The sequence below is a fragment of the Meleagris gallopavo genome, chromosome 8 (genome assembly GCF_905368555.1).
Source record: "Meleagris gallopavo chromosome 8, MGAL_WU_HG_1.1, whole genome shotgun sequence".
NCBI lineage: Eukaryota > Metazoa > Chordata > Aves > Galliformes > Phasianidae > Meleagris > Meleagris gallopavo.
The window spans coordinates 31,641,442-31,660,954 of NC_139411.1; the positions used below are offsets into that span (position 1 = coordinate 31,641,442).

Sequence of the window (19,513 nt, forward strand, 5' to 3'; positions counted from 1 at the left end):
CAAAACTATAGGGCTGGAAGGCAAACACCTGGGGAACAGAAGCCAATAGTAGCTCCAAAAGCCAAGAGACCCTTGCACTGAGCACTGGAAGTACGATGTTTCTGAGTTGGCATTTATCAGGCACAGAACACACCAAAGGCCCTAAGAGCAAACAAAAGCCACAGAGAGCTTGTGTGGCACTTCAGTGGTTGTGCTGTTGTACCCGGCGCCGACAGCTCTGGTGGCACACAGTGATGTGTAAGGACATGATTCCCCATTAGATAACGACAAATCCCAAAGTGAGAACTCCATCAGGAAACGTCTGGGCTCACTTGGCCTTGCCATTATTTTTCCTCTTTGCTTCTTGTTCACCTCAGGGCTGCCACTTTCTGGGTGTGTGTGTGTTGAAAGCTTAACTGACTCATAAACGTCAGTGCAAACTTTAACCTATAAAGCCAAGCATTAAAATTTCACGGCTCTGGAGCTGCAGACAGCAGAGCAGCATGGCTGCGATGCTACGGAGCAGAGGCAGCACTGGGCATCACTGGAGAGAAATTCAGTGGGGTTGGGAAACCTGAGCTTTACACAGAGATAAGATACTGTCATCAGCATCTTGGCTGTGCCACCACTACTGCCATGTCCCTGCTAGGTACGCAAAGCACCATGCATCTCTAAAGGGACGCAGAGGAGTCCCCCTGATGACAGCATGCCCAAGTGTCCACCAGTGTCCAACAGGGATGCGTGCGAGCTTCACTGCATTCAAAGGCCAAGAAATAGCCCCAAATTTGGGAACAACAGCGGGCACGCTCCTGCCACCACAGCCACCCTGCTGCACAATTTAGACTCCTTTTTTCCCAAGCAGAGCAGGAGGGCACTGTGGCTTCCACACTGCACGCCGGGAGCTCTGCTTTGTTTCTAGCACAGCAAATCCAACATTCCTCACCATCTCCTGCTTAGAGGCGGCTCAACAGTTTTTGCTGGAACTTCTTTTTTTAAATTCACCCTGAGGAAAAAACTCATGATGAAATGGAAAAATTCAGCTGAAACAAATGTAAAAAAGTATCAAAATTACAAGCGAATGGGAAGAGAATTGAAATAAGAGGTGCTGGACAAGTCTAACTAGACACAGCACCAGCAGCACCACCTCTAAGGCATATTTGGGCTCGCTACGTAATCAGCCACGATGCCACAAACAGGAACTCTGTAAACCACTCCGCACATTATTTTCCGAAACCCCAGCCCTGACTGGATCCATCTTTCCACCCGCATGGATCCAATTACAGCATCAGCACCCAAACTCTCTGGCACAACCAGAAAGAAGTGGGTAAGCTGAGGCTTTGCTTCGTTCTGACAGGCACCACAAACCCCTTTAATTCTTAGCAGGTTGCTCCAAATGGCATTATTGCAGGCTGTTTTGCCCTAATATTTATTTATCCTCTTAAGTATGCACCATTATCCCACTTGTAGTTTTCTAGGGAGCAAAGCTGGTTACCTGGTGCAGAGCTCACCCCTTGGATAGAGCTTAGCAGGAAAAGGAGCTCTGTCATATAAAGACCTCCTAATTGTACACACAAAAATCATGGAGGCACTGTGTAATGCAATGAAACCAAACTCCCTAACTTCCTGGAAGACTCATAAACCTGCACATAAAGGCATCTTCAAAGATACCACCACCCTTTGTACAGCCTGGATTACTTTTTCACGCCAGATACACGTTTAACAGAGACACAGAAATGCTGCAGCTTCTTAAAACACTCTTTTAGTACCGTGGCAGTTTGTAAGCTATTTCCCTCAACGTGTGCCTGTTATGTTTCCAGCAGCCTCCTATTAAGAACCACTGCTCAGCAGCAGTTTGTGCAGCACAGCACAGACATGGGGCTTTAAGTAGTACTCCTTGGACAGAGCTTACAGCATGCAGGGGGAGCACAAGGATGGTTCAGCTCCAGAGGTGCCATCACCCTGCTGCACTGATTGACATCCCTTCCTGTGCATGCTGTAAAAGGGATGGGACAGCATACCAACCTGCTAACAAGCACAGAAATCCCCTGTGTACTACCAGTTATCTTCCCATCAGTTCAACACAGTTCTGCATTCCATCCGTTTGTTTAAAGAGAAAAGCTGCACGAATGCTTCCACTGAACAAAGACTTGTAGAATTATTCAGGTTGGGAAAAGACCCATCAGACCACCAAGTCCAGCCACCCAACAGGAACCCTTCAACAGCCGCCTGACTTCTCGTTGTATTTCACCATGTGCTCTGTGTACCTTTCAAGACAACACCAAGAGAAAAGCTTGTTATTTCAAGGTGTGTTTTCAGCAGCTGGAACATCCACTCCTCTGTGCTCTCCTATGCTATAATCCAAGTAGGTGATTATAATAAAAAATAGCCATCAGAGATGTTCAGTATGAACTATCACAGTCCTATAAGCCTGGTATTTTGTGAAATCCCATCTCTCTGCATTTTTCAAGGTAGCTTTTACAATGCTGCTTACAGCACACAGTCATGATCTGTTGCTTATAAATACAAGTGTCTTACAACATGAATCCCACCCCTAAAATCAAATCACAACACAGCTGGCAAATGACAAAGTACACTTTAAATAGTTATGTCTTCTGCATGTTTACAGATTAAGAAAGAATATCTTCTGACCAAGAAAGAAGAAGAAAGTTCATATATCAGAGGAAAATAATCTAAACTTCAATCACATCTAAAGCTCTGTTAGCAGGTTTGTCGTACAATCCTTTTGAATTTCTTGTACACTCAGCAACTCGATCTGATAGTAAACATCAAACCAGGAAGGCAGCTTTTGAACATCCAGGCTCAGCTGACACAACTCTTTTAAGTCGAGTTCAAAGTAAATTTTGAAGATGAGATACTGTACTACACCTGAGTGTTTATGACATTCAAAAGGAGAAATATGCAACTACAAGCTGCAGCACACTTTGGATACCCCTTCCCGGCTCCTCACCTCTTTCTGCTTTGCTTTCACCTCTCCAAAATCTACAGGGCTTCATATCCTGCCCAGGGACACAGTGCTGCTCACATTCGAATCCCATTTGGGATGGGTTAATGAAACGAAGAGACAGGGTTGCTTCTCCAGCTTTATGTATGACATGATTAAACGAAGAGCTGATTTTCTGTTCCTGTCAGCTGTTCTCTGAGCTTAGCATTCAGCTCCCTATCGATGCTGCTGCTTTCTGGGCAATACTCAGGCTGCTCATGGGGCTGTGTGTGTACAGGAGGGCACGACGCTCACCCTGATCTAAAGCTAAACAACTCATGACAAGTGGAGAGCAACAGCTCTGGCATGCTGGAGCAAGCAATACGTAACACAAATACCCATCCCAAAGCCACCTTGTCCCAATGCTCAGCATTTTACCCACCCTGGAAGCTGCACAAACCCCACACACTTTGCTGAAACAAATGCAGTAAGCTCCCATGTGAGCTCTGCGCTTTCATCCAAGAGCAAAACCTGTTTCACTTGGTTGGCATTCAAATAATACAGCAACTTGTTACCCTGCAGGTCGCTGTTCATCCTAAGAGCAGATAAAAACTGGAGCTCTTTAAGAGATATGACTTATGATATTTTTCCTAAAATAATACTCTGCTCAGCTTTTGCCACTGATGATAAAACTTCCATGAGTGTCAGTTTGTGTAAGAGAAGTACCAGAGTGTACACCTGAAAGTCAGAGGTTGTTTGCCATCACTTGACTTCCATCATAAGTTATTTCACGTGAGCTAGAATAGGAAAAGATTAGCTACAGACTTCTGCTGGAAAATGGAATAAATAGAAGGTAAGAGTCAGCTGTCCCACTGTAACACACAATAAAGAACAATTTACAGCAAATCTGTCTTATCATCACAACCAACAAAACAAAAGCCATTCTAACAATCTGTTACAAAGTGTATGAAATATCACAGAGTGGCTTGGGTTGGAAGGGACCACAAGGATCAAGTTTCAATGACATTATTTTTCAAGAACTATCTACGAATTTCCATCCACTTTCAGAAGATATTCATTGTTATGAGCGATGGTCAACTCCCATATCCACGAAGCAGCAGCTGTGAGAGAACCAAATCTCTGCCTTGCCAAAGCCTTAAGGCGAGTGGTAGCTGTGTGGGAATGGAGGACTGAGCTTTACCAAAACTCCCCAAGGGCAGCAGGGCAGGGCTCATGCCAGTGGTGTGGGACATGACAGTGGGTAATTAAACAGTCTGTGAACATGACTGTGGGGAGGAATGAATGGAACCAGTGTGTCCCTTGCCAATACTTCAACACCAATACCATGTAGTTTGTGCCAACCCAGAAGATGGGAGATCTAGCCATGGACCTGGCTAGGACCTGGTTTCTGAGTGCTGTGTAAAACAAGGACAAGTGAGGTAATTCTACTTTAACAGTCTGTCATCTTTCATAGAAATGCTGGAATATCCTCTTACCTTCACAAATTCTGTCCAGTCGCTGCCGCTTGACTTTGTGTTTATCTACAAGTGCCATTCTTGATGGTAGTTTCCAACTTTCTGATTCAAAAAGCAAAGCAGTCCCCCGGGAACTCAGGAAAACTCACAGGAGTCGGCATGCATACCGCCAGTATCGATCCTGTCGAGAGGAGAGGAGCTGGTAAATAGGATTTCCAACCCACCCAACTCAGCAGGCTTTCTGCAGCCAGGGCTGTGGGTTTAGCACTTCCAGCCCTGCGTCCCTCCAGATCCTACACCGCCAACCGAGCGTGCAGCCCCTTCATCTTCCCTGGGATCAGAAAACCCAGCATTGTACAAGAGAATTGCCAAAGCGCTGCCTGGCCTTCCGAGTTTTATTTCTGCCTTAAAAATCTATTCCTAGCAGACAAAATCCATTAAGCTATTTTGTAGGCTCACAGATACTGAATGATTATTAGAGAGTACATAAAAAAGGGAAAGCAGCTTTTGCTCTGCCAGTACTTTTACACACACAGACATACACACAGCCTGGCCCAGCAGAAGTCACCAAAGCCCTTGACTTTCCAACTAGACCTTGATGCACGTTCTAGCTGCCACCGTGGCCCGACCTGCATACTTTCTACTGAGCACACATTTAAATGCAATGAAATAACACAATCCATACACCCTGACATTCGCAAGAATGCCCCACAATGGGACAACAGCTGCAGGGTCTTCTGCACTGTGATAACACAGAGGAAGAACCTGAACTTCTTAGCTCAGGTGGGCCACTCTGGTTTCTACAGGTTCCCAGTGCTTGAAGCCGGGCTCAGGCTGCGGTCCTGAAGGTGCAGCACAGTATTTGCCCCAGCAACTGCATTGCAAGGCTCAGGGCTGAGCCTTTCACAGAATATCTACAGTTGTGTCAATGAATGAAGACATAAGGTGAAGAGACTTCATGCTGACAGCTGAATTCCAACAGCCCAACACGGCACACACTGATCTTTTACCGACTTATGTTATACAGCCAGCAACCCAATAGTGAGCTATCCTCTCGGATGTTTTAAGGAGACGGGTTCCCAGATATGAGCTGCAAGCCCTCCAGGGATGCGTCCTGCCTCCAGTCCCACTCTTTTCTGTCCGTATCACATTGCCAAAAGAGCAAACTAGTGGAAACAAAAGCCTTACCAGAACAGAAGGGGAAGGGGAAGACGGGCACGAGGAGTGAGAAATCCTTTCCTGAGTGGCCATCTGCACCCAGCTGCAAGCTCTGGCCGCTCTGCACGCAGCTAAGTCAAGGGATGTCCTCATTGGAAACACTGGCTCCTGCTTCCTGTTCCACAGAGCACGACCAGCAGCACTCAGCTCATCCCTGCAGCACAGTCACACATTCCCTTGGTGGGTTCATCCCTCTCCAGCAGCTCCTGGACTGTGCAAGCGAAAGCCTCCGGGTTAACAAACCCATGGGCTGGGCTGTGTACACCAGGGTGAGGGCTCTAACAAAGCCACTGCAGAGCGAGACGACAATTTCATGGAGATTATTGTTATTATTATAAATGGTTATCAATTATGCATCACGTTGATAGTTAATTTATAAAAGGAAAACGGTTGTGTTGGTACAACTGAATTCTGACTCAGGGAAGATGGGCAATTTCCTGGTAGTTAATGGCCAATTTCCCAGCAGCACAACTGCAGCGTAATCTCTGAGATTTATAGCAATAATTAATTGATTTTTTTTTTTTTTTTTTTTTTAAACATAGGGATGCTAAAGAGCACGGTTCCCACTTCCATTAATAATTAATGCCACACTTTAAAAGAAGCAGAAAACTTCCATTCTGGAGGCAGAAGCTTGCAACAGCCAAAGCATTTTGTACAACAGGAATGATGCTGTCAGTGTAGCTAACACAAGGGCAGCATGTCCATGGCAAGTGTTAGATGGAGACGTGGCTTTCCAGGTCTATTAAATCCCAGCTCACCTCCGGGGAGAAACAACGGGTTACAAAAAGGTCCCTTCAGAAGAAAAGTTACTGTTTTGTTCTGAAAATGCTCAAAAGGATCACTGTGCTCTGTCTGTGACTCTTTTTTCCCCAAACAAAACCGATATGCAAAGGTTATGTTGTTTTGACAGAGAGCATTTCCTGATGGACAAATGCTTCCACTGAAGTTTTCTTCCAGCTATCTCAACTCACTGTATTGCTCCCCCAAAGAAAACTTCCTACAAAGGAAATGACAACAATTACAGAGATTGCTGCCTGGATTAGCAGAATCCAGCACAGCTTAACACCGTGCCCACAAATTAGCTCCCTCCTAACGACTCTAACTGCTCCATCCTTACATGACAGGTGTCCATGATACTGACCAGCAAGAAAAGCACAGCTCCAAAGCCTTACTGAAACTGTGGCAGGAGCTCACGAGCAGGGCGGATGAAAGGAAGCAAAGCGAGTGGGTGCTCCCCAGCCTTCCTATGGAGCTGTGAAAAAGAGCTCTTCCATTTGCAGCAGTGAGGTTGCAATTAGCTGTGCTCCCAACTTCAATCTCCCCTCGGCCATTTCTCCATCCAACCCAACTGGGAACCGAGCGCGGGGCTAAATGTCCTCCGAAATAAAACAAACACAATCAGGCGAGGCAGGACAGAAATCACGGCCAGCAATTAAAAGACAAGAAAACCTCATTGTATAAGGGAATGCGAGAGACAGAGGCACGCACAGAAAAACTGTACTTCATCTTTAGCGAGATTAGGAAACAAGTGAAGTGATTTACATACAGTAATTGCATGTCCGTGTTAGCCTCCAACAGTGTCTTTCAAAATGTAAATTTTCCTGAAAACCCTCGGACACGATGATAGCCAGCAGTTAGTTAGTTATTTAAAGAAGCCATGTACTTAAATGCAATGTTTTAGGAAAAAATATTCATCCCGAATATCTAACGCATTTAGATAGCTTCTTAATACCGCCTGTCAAACACCACAGTCCATGAGCCAGAAAATGAGAGAAGAGCTGCACCAGGGCTTATTTTTCCTGCTTTCGATGGGAAACGAAAAGAAAGAAAATGTGATTTTCCAAAATAAAATGCTCCGTTGGACAGAAATACTAAAGACCTCTCACAGGAAGCACCCCTTCCAAGGGGTCCTCCTGGGTGCTCTTCAACATCTTTAACAACATAGAGTGGGATCAAGTGCACCCTCTGCATGTTGGCTGATGGCACTGAGCTGTGCAGCTGACACAACAGAAGGAAGGGATGGCATCCAGAAGGACCTGACAGGCTCAGCAAGTGGGCCCATGTCAATCCGGTGAGGTTCAACAAGGCCAAGTGGAAGGCGATGCACTCAGGTAGGGGCAATCCCAGATATATGGAACTGGAAGGGCTTCAAGGTCCCTTCCAACCTAAGCTGTTCTATGATTCCAAACAGTGTGTAACACTGAAATGAGCCACAGTGAGCTCTCCCTGCCACCTTTACATTAAGATCCACTGTTCCAAAGCTGGATCTCACTCAAGCCAAGGTTTCAGCGCAGGAGCAGCTCTGGGGCTGTGAAGTGCCCAAGCTTCCATCCGTGGCCGTGACTGCAGCGGGACTGTGCCTCAGGCTTCAGATGTCAGCGGGGCAGCCTGGCTCAGTGCAAAAAAGGAAATGTGGAGAAAAGAAAGGAGACACACAGAGATAATGGCAGGGGTGGGGAAACGGACAAAGCAGGCGGCACAATGCAGGAGGGACACTTTGAGTCATCCTTCCTCCCCGGGCAGCGCATCCTTGAGGGGGGTGCCCAGCTCTAAGAGTCACAGGGAGGAGGGGACGACAGGAAAGACAGACACCAGCCATTCAATCCCTGCCCAGATCCTCCTTTTGGATGCTTTCTTTGGAAAGGCAAGAGCAAAACAACATGTGGAGCTCACAGTGCCAAGGTACCATTAAGCACAATAGCTCAGCAGGAACCAAAAATGGATTAAACATTTATACGGGTGATGAGAAAAGAACATAGATTTTCATTAGGAAGGATAAAAAATAGGTTATCATAATTATTATTATTTAATGCCTAAGGATGTCACCCTTTGCACTTGGGAAGAGGAATCATAGAGTTTCTGTGTGGCCGACGTTTGGCCTTCTCCTGCTCCATTAAACACCCCTGGCCATCGCATGGGAAACAGGACATCAAGAAAAAAGATTCTTCCCAGTTTGTGGGAAAACAATCTCTGCTGTGAAGCCTTCAGCACCCTCAGAGTAGCCAGGGCAGGTCTCTTGCTACAAAACCATTGCTAATTAGCTTGAGTGCCTTTATTAGTTATTAGTATGATTCTGCTGCCGCAAAGCGTTCAGCAATGTTTTGCATTTAGGCCTCTCCATGGGAATGCCTGCATGCCTCCGTGGGTGGCAAGAAGCAGTTTCTGTCTAGGTGCTTTGCTTGTTTACTGCCCGGAAACCTAAGGACTGAAGTCTTGTCCTCCTCTGACTGCTTGCTGCCCTTTTCCCAAAAAAAGCAATGCAGCAGGTCAGGTGTGCTCCGCAATGAGCCGACACTCCCACGTTAGCACCTGCAGATGGAGAAATAAAGATCTCTTCTGCTTTTCACCATACAGAGAGGAGAATATCACGCCGTAGGAGTGTTGAAGAACTGGTAACAATTTTGAGAAACTCACTATTATATGAGTGAACAAAATGTACCGTAACGGCATATGAGCCTGCACATCTGCTGCTAAATTAAACACGCTGCATAAAGATGGAGACAACATCTTAAAACGTTATGCAACAAGATACAGACTGGGTTAAAATAACAAGGCTTCAAAGATGACACAGAGGGCCTGACCCTGCACTGCTCTGAGCCCTGAAGGCATGGGGAGGATCCCCGTTCTGTGCCACCAAAGCTACTTGTTGTCTCAGCAGGAGAATTACAATTATATACGCATATGTAAAAAAAGAACATATGGGTTTGTAGCATTTAGTGTCCATCTTAATGATACGTAACCATGAGCTAGGTTGGTTCTTGGATCTGGGCTTTTTTTTTTTTTTTTAAGTTTCTTTTAGAATTGCAGTGCAGGTTACAAACTGCATTCCAGATTGGGCTCCTGCAGCCAGGATGTTGCTGTCAAGACCTGGTGAAAGGACAATACCCAAACTGCCACAGTATGAAAAGGAAGGGAGTGAGACCCTTGGATTTTTGTTTCTATTTCATTTTTCACTTTTTTTTTCTTCATTTTACTCTTCAACATCAGTGATGGAGTCTTGGCTTTGAGGGAATAAGTCTCCCAGCATATGCAGCAGTGCTACCTGGCAGGCAGGAACAGCCCTCTGCAGCTCCTCTCCTCTTGCTCTGCAACTAGGAGATACCAGAACTGCTCTCCTCTCACTCCTACAGCTTCAGCACAAACACACAGCACTGCTGTAAGGACAAGTGCCACCTCTCCTGCTGCCATCAGGAAGCAGGTCGATGCTCTGCCCATCCAGCACTGACAGCTCACAGGGACCTGGTGCTGGGCAAAGCAATAACCGGGAGCTGAACCTAAATTATCCACTTAGCTTCGAGAGGGCCTAATCCATCTGCTAATTAATCACGGGCCTCCTTCAGCCTCTCTTATCTTGTTTTTCTAAGTGTCTGCCACCGATAACACACACTCTGATACTACAGCACATAGTGGCACATAGTGGCCTGAGAAACTACCTTCAACTTTTCCAGTTAAAAAGAGAAAAAGATACAGAAATAATCTGAAAGTCTCCAAAGGTCCTTGCCATGCTGCAAAACAAAACCTCACTCCGTGTCCTGCCTTCCTTCTCAGACTGTTTGTACTTCATCAACCTCATGATGGAGAGAGACAAGCCTTCATCTGTTCTACATCTCGATAACCAAAAGCTCTCCTCTACTCCAGCAGTTATTTCAGTACCGCACCAAAATCAGCACAGCCAGACTGGAAGTCCCTAGAAAAATGCTTGTTTCCCCATCGCCGGATGAGTTATGTGGTTATTTGGCCGTTAGAGGGCATTTCACACTGCGGAGTGAAGCACGGGGCTTGGGAACAGCACTGCTAACCCCCATCTGGAGCTGCTGGAGAACCGCTTCTGCCTGCTCTCATTTAGTAATTGCCACTTTTCAACCTTTCCATATGCTGTATATAGATGAGCAAGCAAGAGCAAGGACAAGAGGAAAAGAAGAAGAAATAGCTATGATAAAAAGTCCTGGCTATACAAACACTTCGGTGCGCAGCTATTGTTGCCTCCAAGGTTTGGTTTTGTTCAGTTCGCTTCATTCCCCTCCCTAATTCCGACACAGCAAACCTCATCCTTTTTGCCCTCACACACAGCACTTTACGTTTTCTGATGTTCTAAAAATGATTAACAGATAAAAATTGCAGGCTGTGTCTCAGCACGGCTGCCCACCTCTGGAGCTGGAGCAGAGGGCTCTTCCCTCTGCAGAGCTGAACAAAAGCAAACACAACTTCCCCGCTGCCAAGAGGCAGGGCAAGGCCACTTACCTTCTGATGCCTTCTTCTAGATCCCACCATGCTCCTAAATGTGAGCTTTCTAAGCCGTTTTCAGCTTCTGCTGGCTAGGAAACCACACGAAGCCACCCACTTCCCCACTCTGGTGTTTTTCCTCCCTCCATCTAAATACAAATCAAATTAGGAAAGAGACAGATATCTCAGCATCCATCTCCAAACACACGTATGTTTGTAATCAGGGTGGCCAAACTTCCTGAGCATGAGCTGCATACCAAAATCTTCATGTGGCCAAGAGCCACATCCTTCCAGCCTCCGTGTCTCTCCCGCACACATGCACCCCCTGTGGAGCTCCCTGATTCCCCATCACCACGCTGTGCTGCCAGTCCTCCAAGCCCAGAGCACTCTTTGCTCCCTGGACAGAAGCAGGCAGGGCTGGGAGGGTGGTGGTCGTGCATTTCGGGGTTCCACAGCATCCAGCCCCAGTGTGGAGAGCTTCATTAAATATCTGAATCAATCATGAAGGCTGGAAAAAACCTGTCGGATCACTAAGCCCAACCCCAGCCCACCTCACCATGCCCACTGCCCAGGTCCCTCAGTGCCACCTCCCCACGGCACTGGAACACCTCCAGGGACATTAACCCCTATGCCAGTGCCTCACCTCTCTTTTGGAGGAAATTTTTCCCAGTATCCAACCTGAATCTCCTCCAGTGCAACTTAAGGCCACCATCTCTCGTCCTACTGGAAGTACACACTCCCAATACGCTAACAAGTTAAAAGCTCAAAGCAGTGATGGCAGCAATGGCAAGACTACCAAAGGAGCAAAAGGTCTTCCAAAAAGAGTTCTGTCTTACTCCTAAATGAAAGAAATAATAAAAGAGGCAATGAGATGAGTGCATCCTTGAAAACAAAGACGTGGGACACGGTGGGAGCAAAGTGCTCCTGTCCCTGCCCCACAGGGCACACCTTGCTGCCTGAGTTCTAAGCTGCTTCACCATTGGGCTGATGTCAGACCCAAACACAACAGCACCCTGCACTCCTGGCAGCACAGCCAGCTTCCAGACTTAAGGCCTCACAACCAAAGTGCCTTAAAGTCTGCAATACTGCCCTTCACTCACAACTTCTCAATTCTCTCACAGTCCAATCAGTTCATCCACAGCCTACATGAAGATAAGCATTGATACAGGATGCCTTCCTTGGGCCCATCTCATGGAGGTGCCATTCCCCCATCATCCCCAAACGCTCACTCAGGATGTGGATCAGCAGGAGAGCCAGGATGATGCCCTGCAGGCAGAGCACAGGCCAGCAGACCCTACCAGCACCCAGCTGCCCAGCATGGAACAAACACCAGTGTTCCTCATTGCATCTCGAGCTCTTTTCCAACACCGCCTGCCCTCGGAGCTCTGCCTGGTCTGGGAGCAGCAGGAGGAGCAGCAACTCTCCACTGTCTCCAGGAGATTTTCAGAGCTGTAATTTGCTCTTATCTGAATGCTTATATTTACAAGTCACTCTTACATAAAAAGTCCTCATCTGCATTGACTTATTTAGCAACATGAAACAAAATAGCCCGAAGCTATTCGTGTTGCTTAACATACTCTTTTTTTTTTTATGTAGATGATGCTCTGCGTAAGGAAATATTCAAAGGGGAAAACTGTGTTTTGTTTGCAACACTTACTACTATCAGCGAAGAAAATGTGCTCTAACAAGTCTCTGAAGGGGGAAACACATGTAATACCTTCAGCAGCTCGGCTAATTCATCTTTTGCTGCTTGACTGCTAGAGGAATCTCAAACAGAAAATCTCCGAATGGAAATGTGGAAAACCCTGTTTGTTGTGATGCGAGATCTGCTGCCACAACACAACAGCTTTCCACCTGAGTAAGTCCTGTGTGTGTTCTCAGGTACGCAGTTGTTGTACTCTACAGAAAAAGAAGAGTTCAAGAGTTCAAGGCCACGTCTCCATTCAGGCATGCTCCCACAATGCGAGCCTGCCCTCCTTCCTGCGCTGGAGGCACTCCTCTCCTCACCGCCCGCACACAAAAGGGCCTCGGCTGGGGAAGTGATGGGCAGCAGTGGGAGCTGCCAGTGGTATGCAGAGCCCAGCAATGGGGGTGAGGGTGGGGATGGCTTTGGGAGAAGGAAGGGTTCGGACCCCACAGCCACCCTCCCCTTCCTTGCATCTCACCTCTGCTGCTCCCGCAGCATCACTCACACGGTTTAATTTCCAGAGGGGTGAAAGGAGAGGGAAGGAGGGAGAGAAGAGAGCGGAGAGAGGTTTAGATAACAGCCATAAATAAAATGAAATAATTCTCCCGCCACTAACCTTTAGCAGTAAGTCAGAGCATCCTCTGCCACCACCACAGGTTTGCATAATCTACGCATCTTTCTTAGGAGCCAGTTTGCTGTATCGCAGCTATTCTGGGACTTAACAACACTTGGGTTACTGACCTAAATCTGCACAGCCTCATCTGGAGCCGTAACGGCCCATTGTGTGCCAGGGCCTGCTCGGGACTCCTTAATGCACAGATTATTGATGCAATGAACTGTGACAGCTCCTATAGAGCTGTTATGGTTTATTGTGGCAACACCTACTCGGGGTCCCTTTAATGCTCAGATCGGTGACACAATGGGCAGACACGGCCGCTGCTCGGGGACGCATCGCTCTGCAGATCGCTGACTCCAGGGACCGCGGTGCCGCAGCCTCCTGTGTCCATGCAGAGAGCAGAGAACGCGTGGCAGCCCCACGTCCCTGTCCTGGGGGTGGGACGTGGGGTGACACAGCCATTGACCCAGCTGGCTCCGAAGCGGGGATGTCTGCAGAAGACAAGTTGCTACTGAAAATAAGGATTTGTAATGAACGCCCCGGTGGGACCAAACTTTTAGGAAGAACAGCCACAGGCTTGCATTGCAGATCAAGGCTGAAATCCTGTATGAGGAATACATGGAAATTAGCCATAAGAAAAAACAGGGTCTAATTTTCAGGGGGGAAAAAAAAGGAGAAAGGAAAACATTTTATGTTCCAAGAGAATGAAAAGAGAGCGAGCACGATAGGAAAGTGCACAAATATCTACATTTCTCCCTTCCTTTCCTCTTGAATAACGAAAATATCTTAAGAGGCTGAAAGCTAAGCATGGTTTAAAGGAATTCCCTTGTGCAGAGAGATCTCAGGCTGAGAAAAGAAAAATTAAAACATTAACACTACCCAAGTGTTCTCAGCCTCCACCGAACGGCAGCGGCCGGCTCAAAGAGCTGCAGCTGGCTTTCCACTATTGCACGCATCTTCCCTGCTATTCACCACGAGCTTTTTTTAACATCGGTGACACTTCACATTCAAAACTGCTGTTAAAAATAGGCTGTTGGTCCTCCTGATTTAACACTCTGAATGCACTCTTCCTTTTCCTCCCACCCCCGTGCTTGCCAGCTCTGCCTCCCCACGCCTGCAGGTGATGCAAGGGGAGTGGGGATCCCACTGCTGCCCCCAGGCCTGGCCCAACCCCAGAGCATCCCTCTCTCATTTCTCCCCAGAGCTGGCAGCAGGCTTGATCCACAGCAACGAAGGCAGCAGGTCTGTCGTGCACCTCCACCTCCCTTCCCACCTGCAATTACAGACGATGTGAGTCTAAGGCTTGAAAAAACACCACCCAACACGAATGTTTTCTCTTCCCACAATCAGCAGCTCAACTGGGAAAGGAAAGAAATTCTTCTGTTATCCTGAAAATACTTAAATGCTGAACCTTCACTCAAGAAACAGACCTGGGGAACAGCTGCTGCTGCTGCTGCAAGGAGCCCTGCACGAGAGAGACTCAAAAATCAATATCCTTCACCCAACTTATCAAATTTACCGAGGACATTTATACAGTATAATTAAATAGAAAAGAGATACAAATACAGAACAGTATTTGCACGGCACTGCATAGCAATTGCATTATCTCTGCAGCAGAGGACACTTTGACAAAACAGGAGGGAAAGCACCATACATCAATCCAGGGAGCAGCAAGGAGCACGGGGAAGGTCTCCGCTCCCATCGCTCACAGAGAATCTTTAACATGTAAGTAGAAACAGCCGCAAACTGACACCAGCACGTACACCTAAGGCGTTTCTGCAGGTCCTGCTCAGTCAGTCAGAACGATGCCATCAGAATTACGTCGGCGATGAACGTGGTCCAAAACACGTGGGTGCCTCTCAGGCACACACAGGGGGCTCCAACACGGGTTGGGGCGCTCCCTCCTCGCTGGCGTGGAAGCAAAGCAGACACTGTTGTGTTGCCTTCCAGCCTATAAACGTACCAAATAAAATCGATTTTGCTCAGTAATCCACTCGCTAAGTTGGTGATGTTTTCCACCATCAGCAGCCATCTCCTCTGGCTCGTGAGATAAAATCTTCTGTTAAGTTAAACCTGGGAAAAGCCGACTGTCAGTGCAGGGCAAACTAAAACACTGCAGAAAAGGCAAACTAGATTATCTGGCTATTTGTTAAACAATTCTTCTCACAGGGGTTGAATTACAAGTGTGCTTTATGAATGCTCCTCGTTTTCAGGTAGAGCCAAAGGACTGGCTCTGCTTTTATTAGAGCCCATCCAGGCAGCACACTGCTGTAGATGGGACATCTCTCTTGCCATGCTGACCACAAAATTTAGACCAGTCCAGTGCTGGACACAAGCTTGGGTCTGAATGCTGCTGAATGAAAGGCTGGTGGCTTTGCAAAAGGCACCCAACTACAGACTTTGCTTTACTTCAGACTCAAAAGTTTGATCTTCATGACTGCCTACAACAATTAGGCATAGCCTAATGATACTTACCGATAAAAATTAATATACAAGACAGACAGGATTCCCACCATTCAGAGATGCAATCCTTTTATCCATCCTGCTTAGGAATCCGCCAGCGGACAACCTGCCAGATAGATTGAGTTGGGGCTGAGTGCTCCCTGCCCTGCATGCTGTTCCCCACACCATTGGACACCATGAGCAGAAAGGAAAGCTCAGCCATCCCTTCTATAGCATATCTATCACAAAGGGCAAATGCCAGGTTAAAGGCTCTTTGCTTGCTTCTGTTGTCTTAATTTGCTAACGTGAATCATGCTCAACTCTATTTTGAGCAATCCTGTATTAAAAATGCCCGTGAGTCATTTTTCTTGAAACCTGAAACTATTAAGTTGGTAACGTTTGAGTAATACTCAGGAATTTTTAAGATTCTGCATACTTCTCTTTTTAATTAAATAGGAAAAGGAGAATCTGAGCCACAGTATTTCTTTTCTCCTTATTTGTCCTGCATAAACCTACCGCTCAGGATAGAAATCACAACTCATGAAGTAAAACTTCTGAGCTAAATATGTATGGAGACCACTAAAATGAAGACAGAATGCAAAGAGGCAATCTGGGGATCTCCATCAACCTAATTTCAACATGGGATTAAAAAAAAAGTCTATGAGGCTAATTCCATAAACCTCAAATTAACATACATCCCTTTCCAGATGGAATAACTCGACAACTGATCATCGCACTGTATTTTCCCCTCTCTGATTCTCCCCACCGGAAGCCAAAAGAAGACTGAAGGCTTTGCACTTCAAACTGGATGCCACTAATTCAGGAACACCAGGTGTGTGCTGTGCAGCAAAACCATTGGAGTTGTGCTTTATTTCACCCCAGACACGGAGACACCTCACCCTGCTCCACGCCACTGGACAAGACACTGCTGCAAAGCCAGTTCTGGGAAGAGGCTCCTCACCAACACGTGAAGGTCTCAAACAAACATCTACCATGCACGTCAGCCTACCACCACATCTCTCTCCTCCATTACCTCACTCCAGAGCTTGTCCCCACACTCTCCACGAAGGACTGGAAGAAGAAGGCAGGTTCTGGCCAGGACCGACAGCAGAGAAACTTCCCTCAACTGTCTCCTGGATGAACTCGGCATCTCTGACAGTCTTAGACACATGAGTCATGCTCAGACTTGAACATCCCTTGGCCAAAAGCAAATTAAAAGGCAGCAGGAATGAACAAGCTTTACTGCTCACTACTACTACATTTGCTTCCCCGACTGCATCAGTTCCTGCACAGATTCCCACCCAGCACCATCTGCAGCAGCAGATCTAGAGATGCAGAAGGGAAGACTGGGCAAAAAAGGCAACACCCAGGTGATCTCCCAGCAGGGCAGCCCAGGGATGGGACTAAGATCTTCTTGCCTCCTTGGGCAGGACAAAGACCCACAAGGCTGCAGACAAGCAGGCACCAGTAGTGCAATGAGCACTCATAGGAACATTACTGGTGGAAGCCTCGGCACTGGCATGGCAACCCGTTCATTTTTTGAGGCTGAATGTGATTCAGGACCCTATTCATTCTCCTCAACAACAGCGAACACGGACAAGGCCGACGGACTCACTGCTCCAGCCGTGAGCCTCCAAGTCCAACCTGTGAGAGGACCGCTAGGGAAAATATCACAAAGGGAAACTCATTTCCCTCAGGCAGCCTGATGGAGCCCATCAGAGGAAACATCTGCCATCCTCCACCGAGGACAAAAATGAGGAGGATGTGGTTGGTTCATCCAAAGTAAAAAAAAAAGTCAAAAATATTAAATGGTGTATGGGTTCAGACCAAGGCGGGAGACCCCCTTCTGCAGGCGGGCCTCAGCAAATTGGTTTAAAAAAAGCAGCATTAGAGACTGTAGAGTAAGAAAATGGCAGCAGCTCACTTGATGAGGTCAGCGACTGAAGTGGCCTATGGTACTTGTAAGAGAAAACATCTGTTGGTGTTAAAAGGTCAGCAGGAAATGAATGCTATTTACTTTGTCCTTACTGGTTAGGCCAACACTCCTCGAAAGAGAACCACACATGGCTTAACTTAGCATTAACGAAAGTTCAAAACCCTCACGGCTCTCTCGGAGAGGCTGCCTACCTGCAGCGGGACCACTGCTGCCCCAAGACCCCAGGCAGCCCTGGTGCCCAGGCTGAGCGCCAAGGGCAGCCCAGCACCCGGGAGTCCTTCTGCCCCATGGCTCTCACCAACCCACAACACTTAAGGAGAGCTGGGGAAAAGAAACCCCACGCCCTCCTTCAGGAACAAGCCATTGAAATAAATCCATCAACATAAAAGCAAGAAAACAAGAAGTTTCTCCTGAAAAACAGGAAGCGTTAGGTACATAGCAGCTTAAAATAGTGCCTACTGGGCTTGTTGACACAACCCGGGTCTCCTGGGGCTGGGCTCCTGCACAGAGCCACGCGTACCTTCGGAGCAGCCCAGAGGACAGCCAGCCTTCCCACACGGCCATGCATCGCTGCCCAATGGAGGTGAGAGCAGAGGACGGCCCACGGCCGCCAACCCGACCACGCTTCCTGTGAGGCACACGGGGCTCCCACAGGAAACCTTCATTGGAAACAACCAGCAGCATGACCCAGGGCCTGCTCTGATCATCGGAGTGAATGCTGAAGGTCGGTCGCTCCTCATTCGTTTTTAAAACTCGGTCTGAAGCTTTGAGTATGTAGGGTTACCAACTTTCCCTCGCTCACCCCCCATGCTTCAAGAACCCCATCATGCAGGCAGGACAAACCACCGGTGTCTAACAGCAAGTTAAAACAACACAGCTCTGCTCCCCATTGATGGCACGGGAGGGGAGAGCTCTGCTCCAGCTCTCTCTCTGGGCTGCCAAGTGCTGTCCATCTGCTCGGTACCTCCAGCCCACACCCACCTGCCTGCCTCCCCCCACAGAAGGCATCGCATCACACAACGCCCCACACCAGACGCCGAGGGGCCCCTATCATGAGCAGCTAATTATTGGAACACATTAAATTATTACTCAAATTAAGATTTGTGGGCTTTCCCCTCACCTAACAATACACCTTTGAGAGCAGCACTGCAAATACGCTCGAGCAAGAGCAGCGGTGTAGCTCCATGTGCAATTAGAGCAGCATGTGGATCTTATTGCTCCTAAGGACTCTCATTTGATTTCCCGCACCACCAACTGGTGAGAAGTTTTCGAGTCGAAATACAGAAGAATTAGATCACTCTTTGGGGTGGTCGCATCTGGGGTTGGAAAACCAGATGGAGTGAGTTTTTTGAGTCGTTTGTAATTGAACCAACACACAAAGTTGCTAGGGAGCATGCAAATAGAATCACTGCTCTGGGGCAGCCTGCAGTAGGGCCGGTGCCGTGTCTGCCAACGCTCCAGACACCATCTCAAGCACTAGCAGGGAGGAACAGTCTCGTGGGCTGCGGGTCTTAAAATGTTGTGAGCGTGGACCTAAGGCCAGCAAGCAGGATCATGAGTGCCACTGTGTGCTACAGGCTGGGTGCAATGGAGTGAGCTGTCTCCTGAACACCACCACAGCCAGCATCAGCAACCACTGAAGGGATTTGCTTCAGGCAAGGCAATACATAGGGTACATGTGGGTACGTTTAAAGCAGAACATGGAGTTACAAGAGGCAGGCGCAGCCAGGGTTGAAGCAGAATGCAAATGGTCACTAGAACCAGCTGTGTTCTGTGTGGGACACAAAATGGAGCAGGACCTCTGAGAATGCCCCAACATTCGCACACACCTCAGCTGAGGCAGCCAACGGCCACTGTATATTAAGTCTTTCCCAATAGAAAGGGAAGATCTTCCTAGGGCTTCCTTTCTCACATCCAGACTTCCCAAATGTGCCATTTCCCTGGCTGCGGACCCCCAATCCATTTGTAATGCTCGGGCCTCCCCCACGGAGGCAAA

The 19,513-nt window shown here is 47.6% G+C and overlaps 1 protein-coding gene across 1 annotated transcript in view; it reads right to left on the minus strand.

Annotated features, from left to right (window-relative positions):
- Positions 1-19,513, minus strand: part of CTBP2 (C-terminal binding protein 2) — a 108,203-nt gene that overhangs the window by 42,047 nt on the left and 46,643 nt on the right. Inside the window, exon 2 of the mRNA XM_085230003.1 lies at positions 4,417-4,576. Within this exon, the coding sequence (XP_085086129.1) occupies positions 4,417-4,474 (58 nt within the window). The 5' untranslated portion in view covers positions 4,475-4,576. The remainder of the gene's footprint in view (positions 1-4,416; positions 4,577-19,513) is intronic.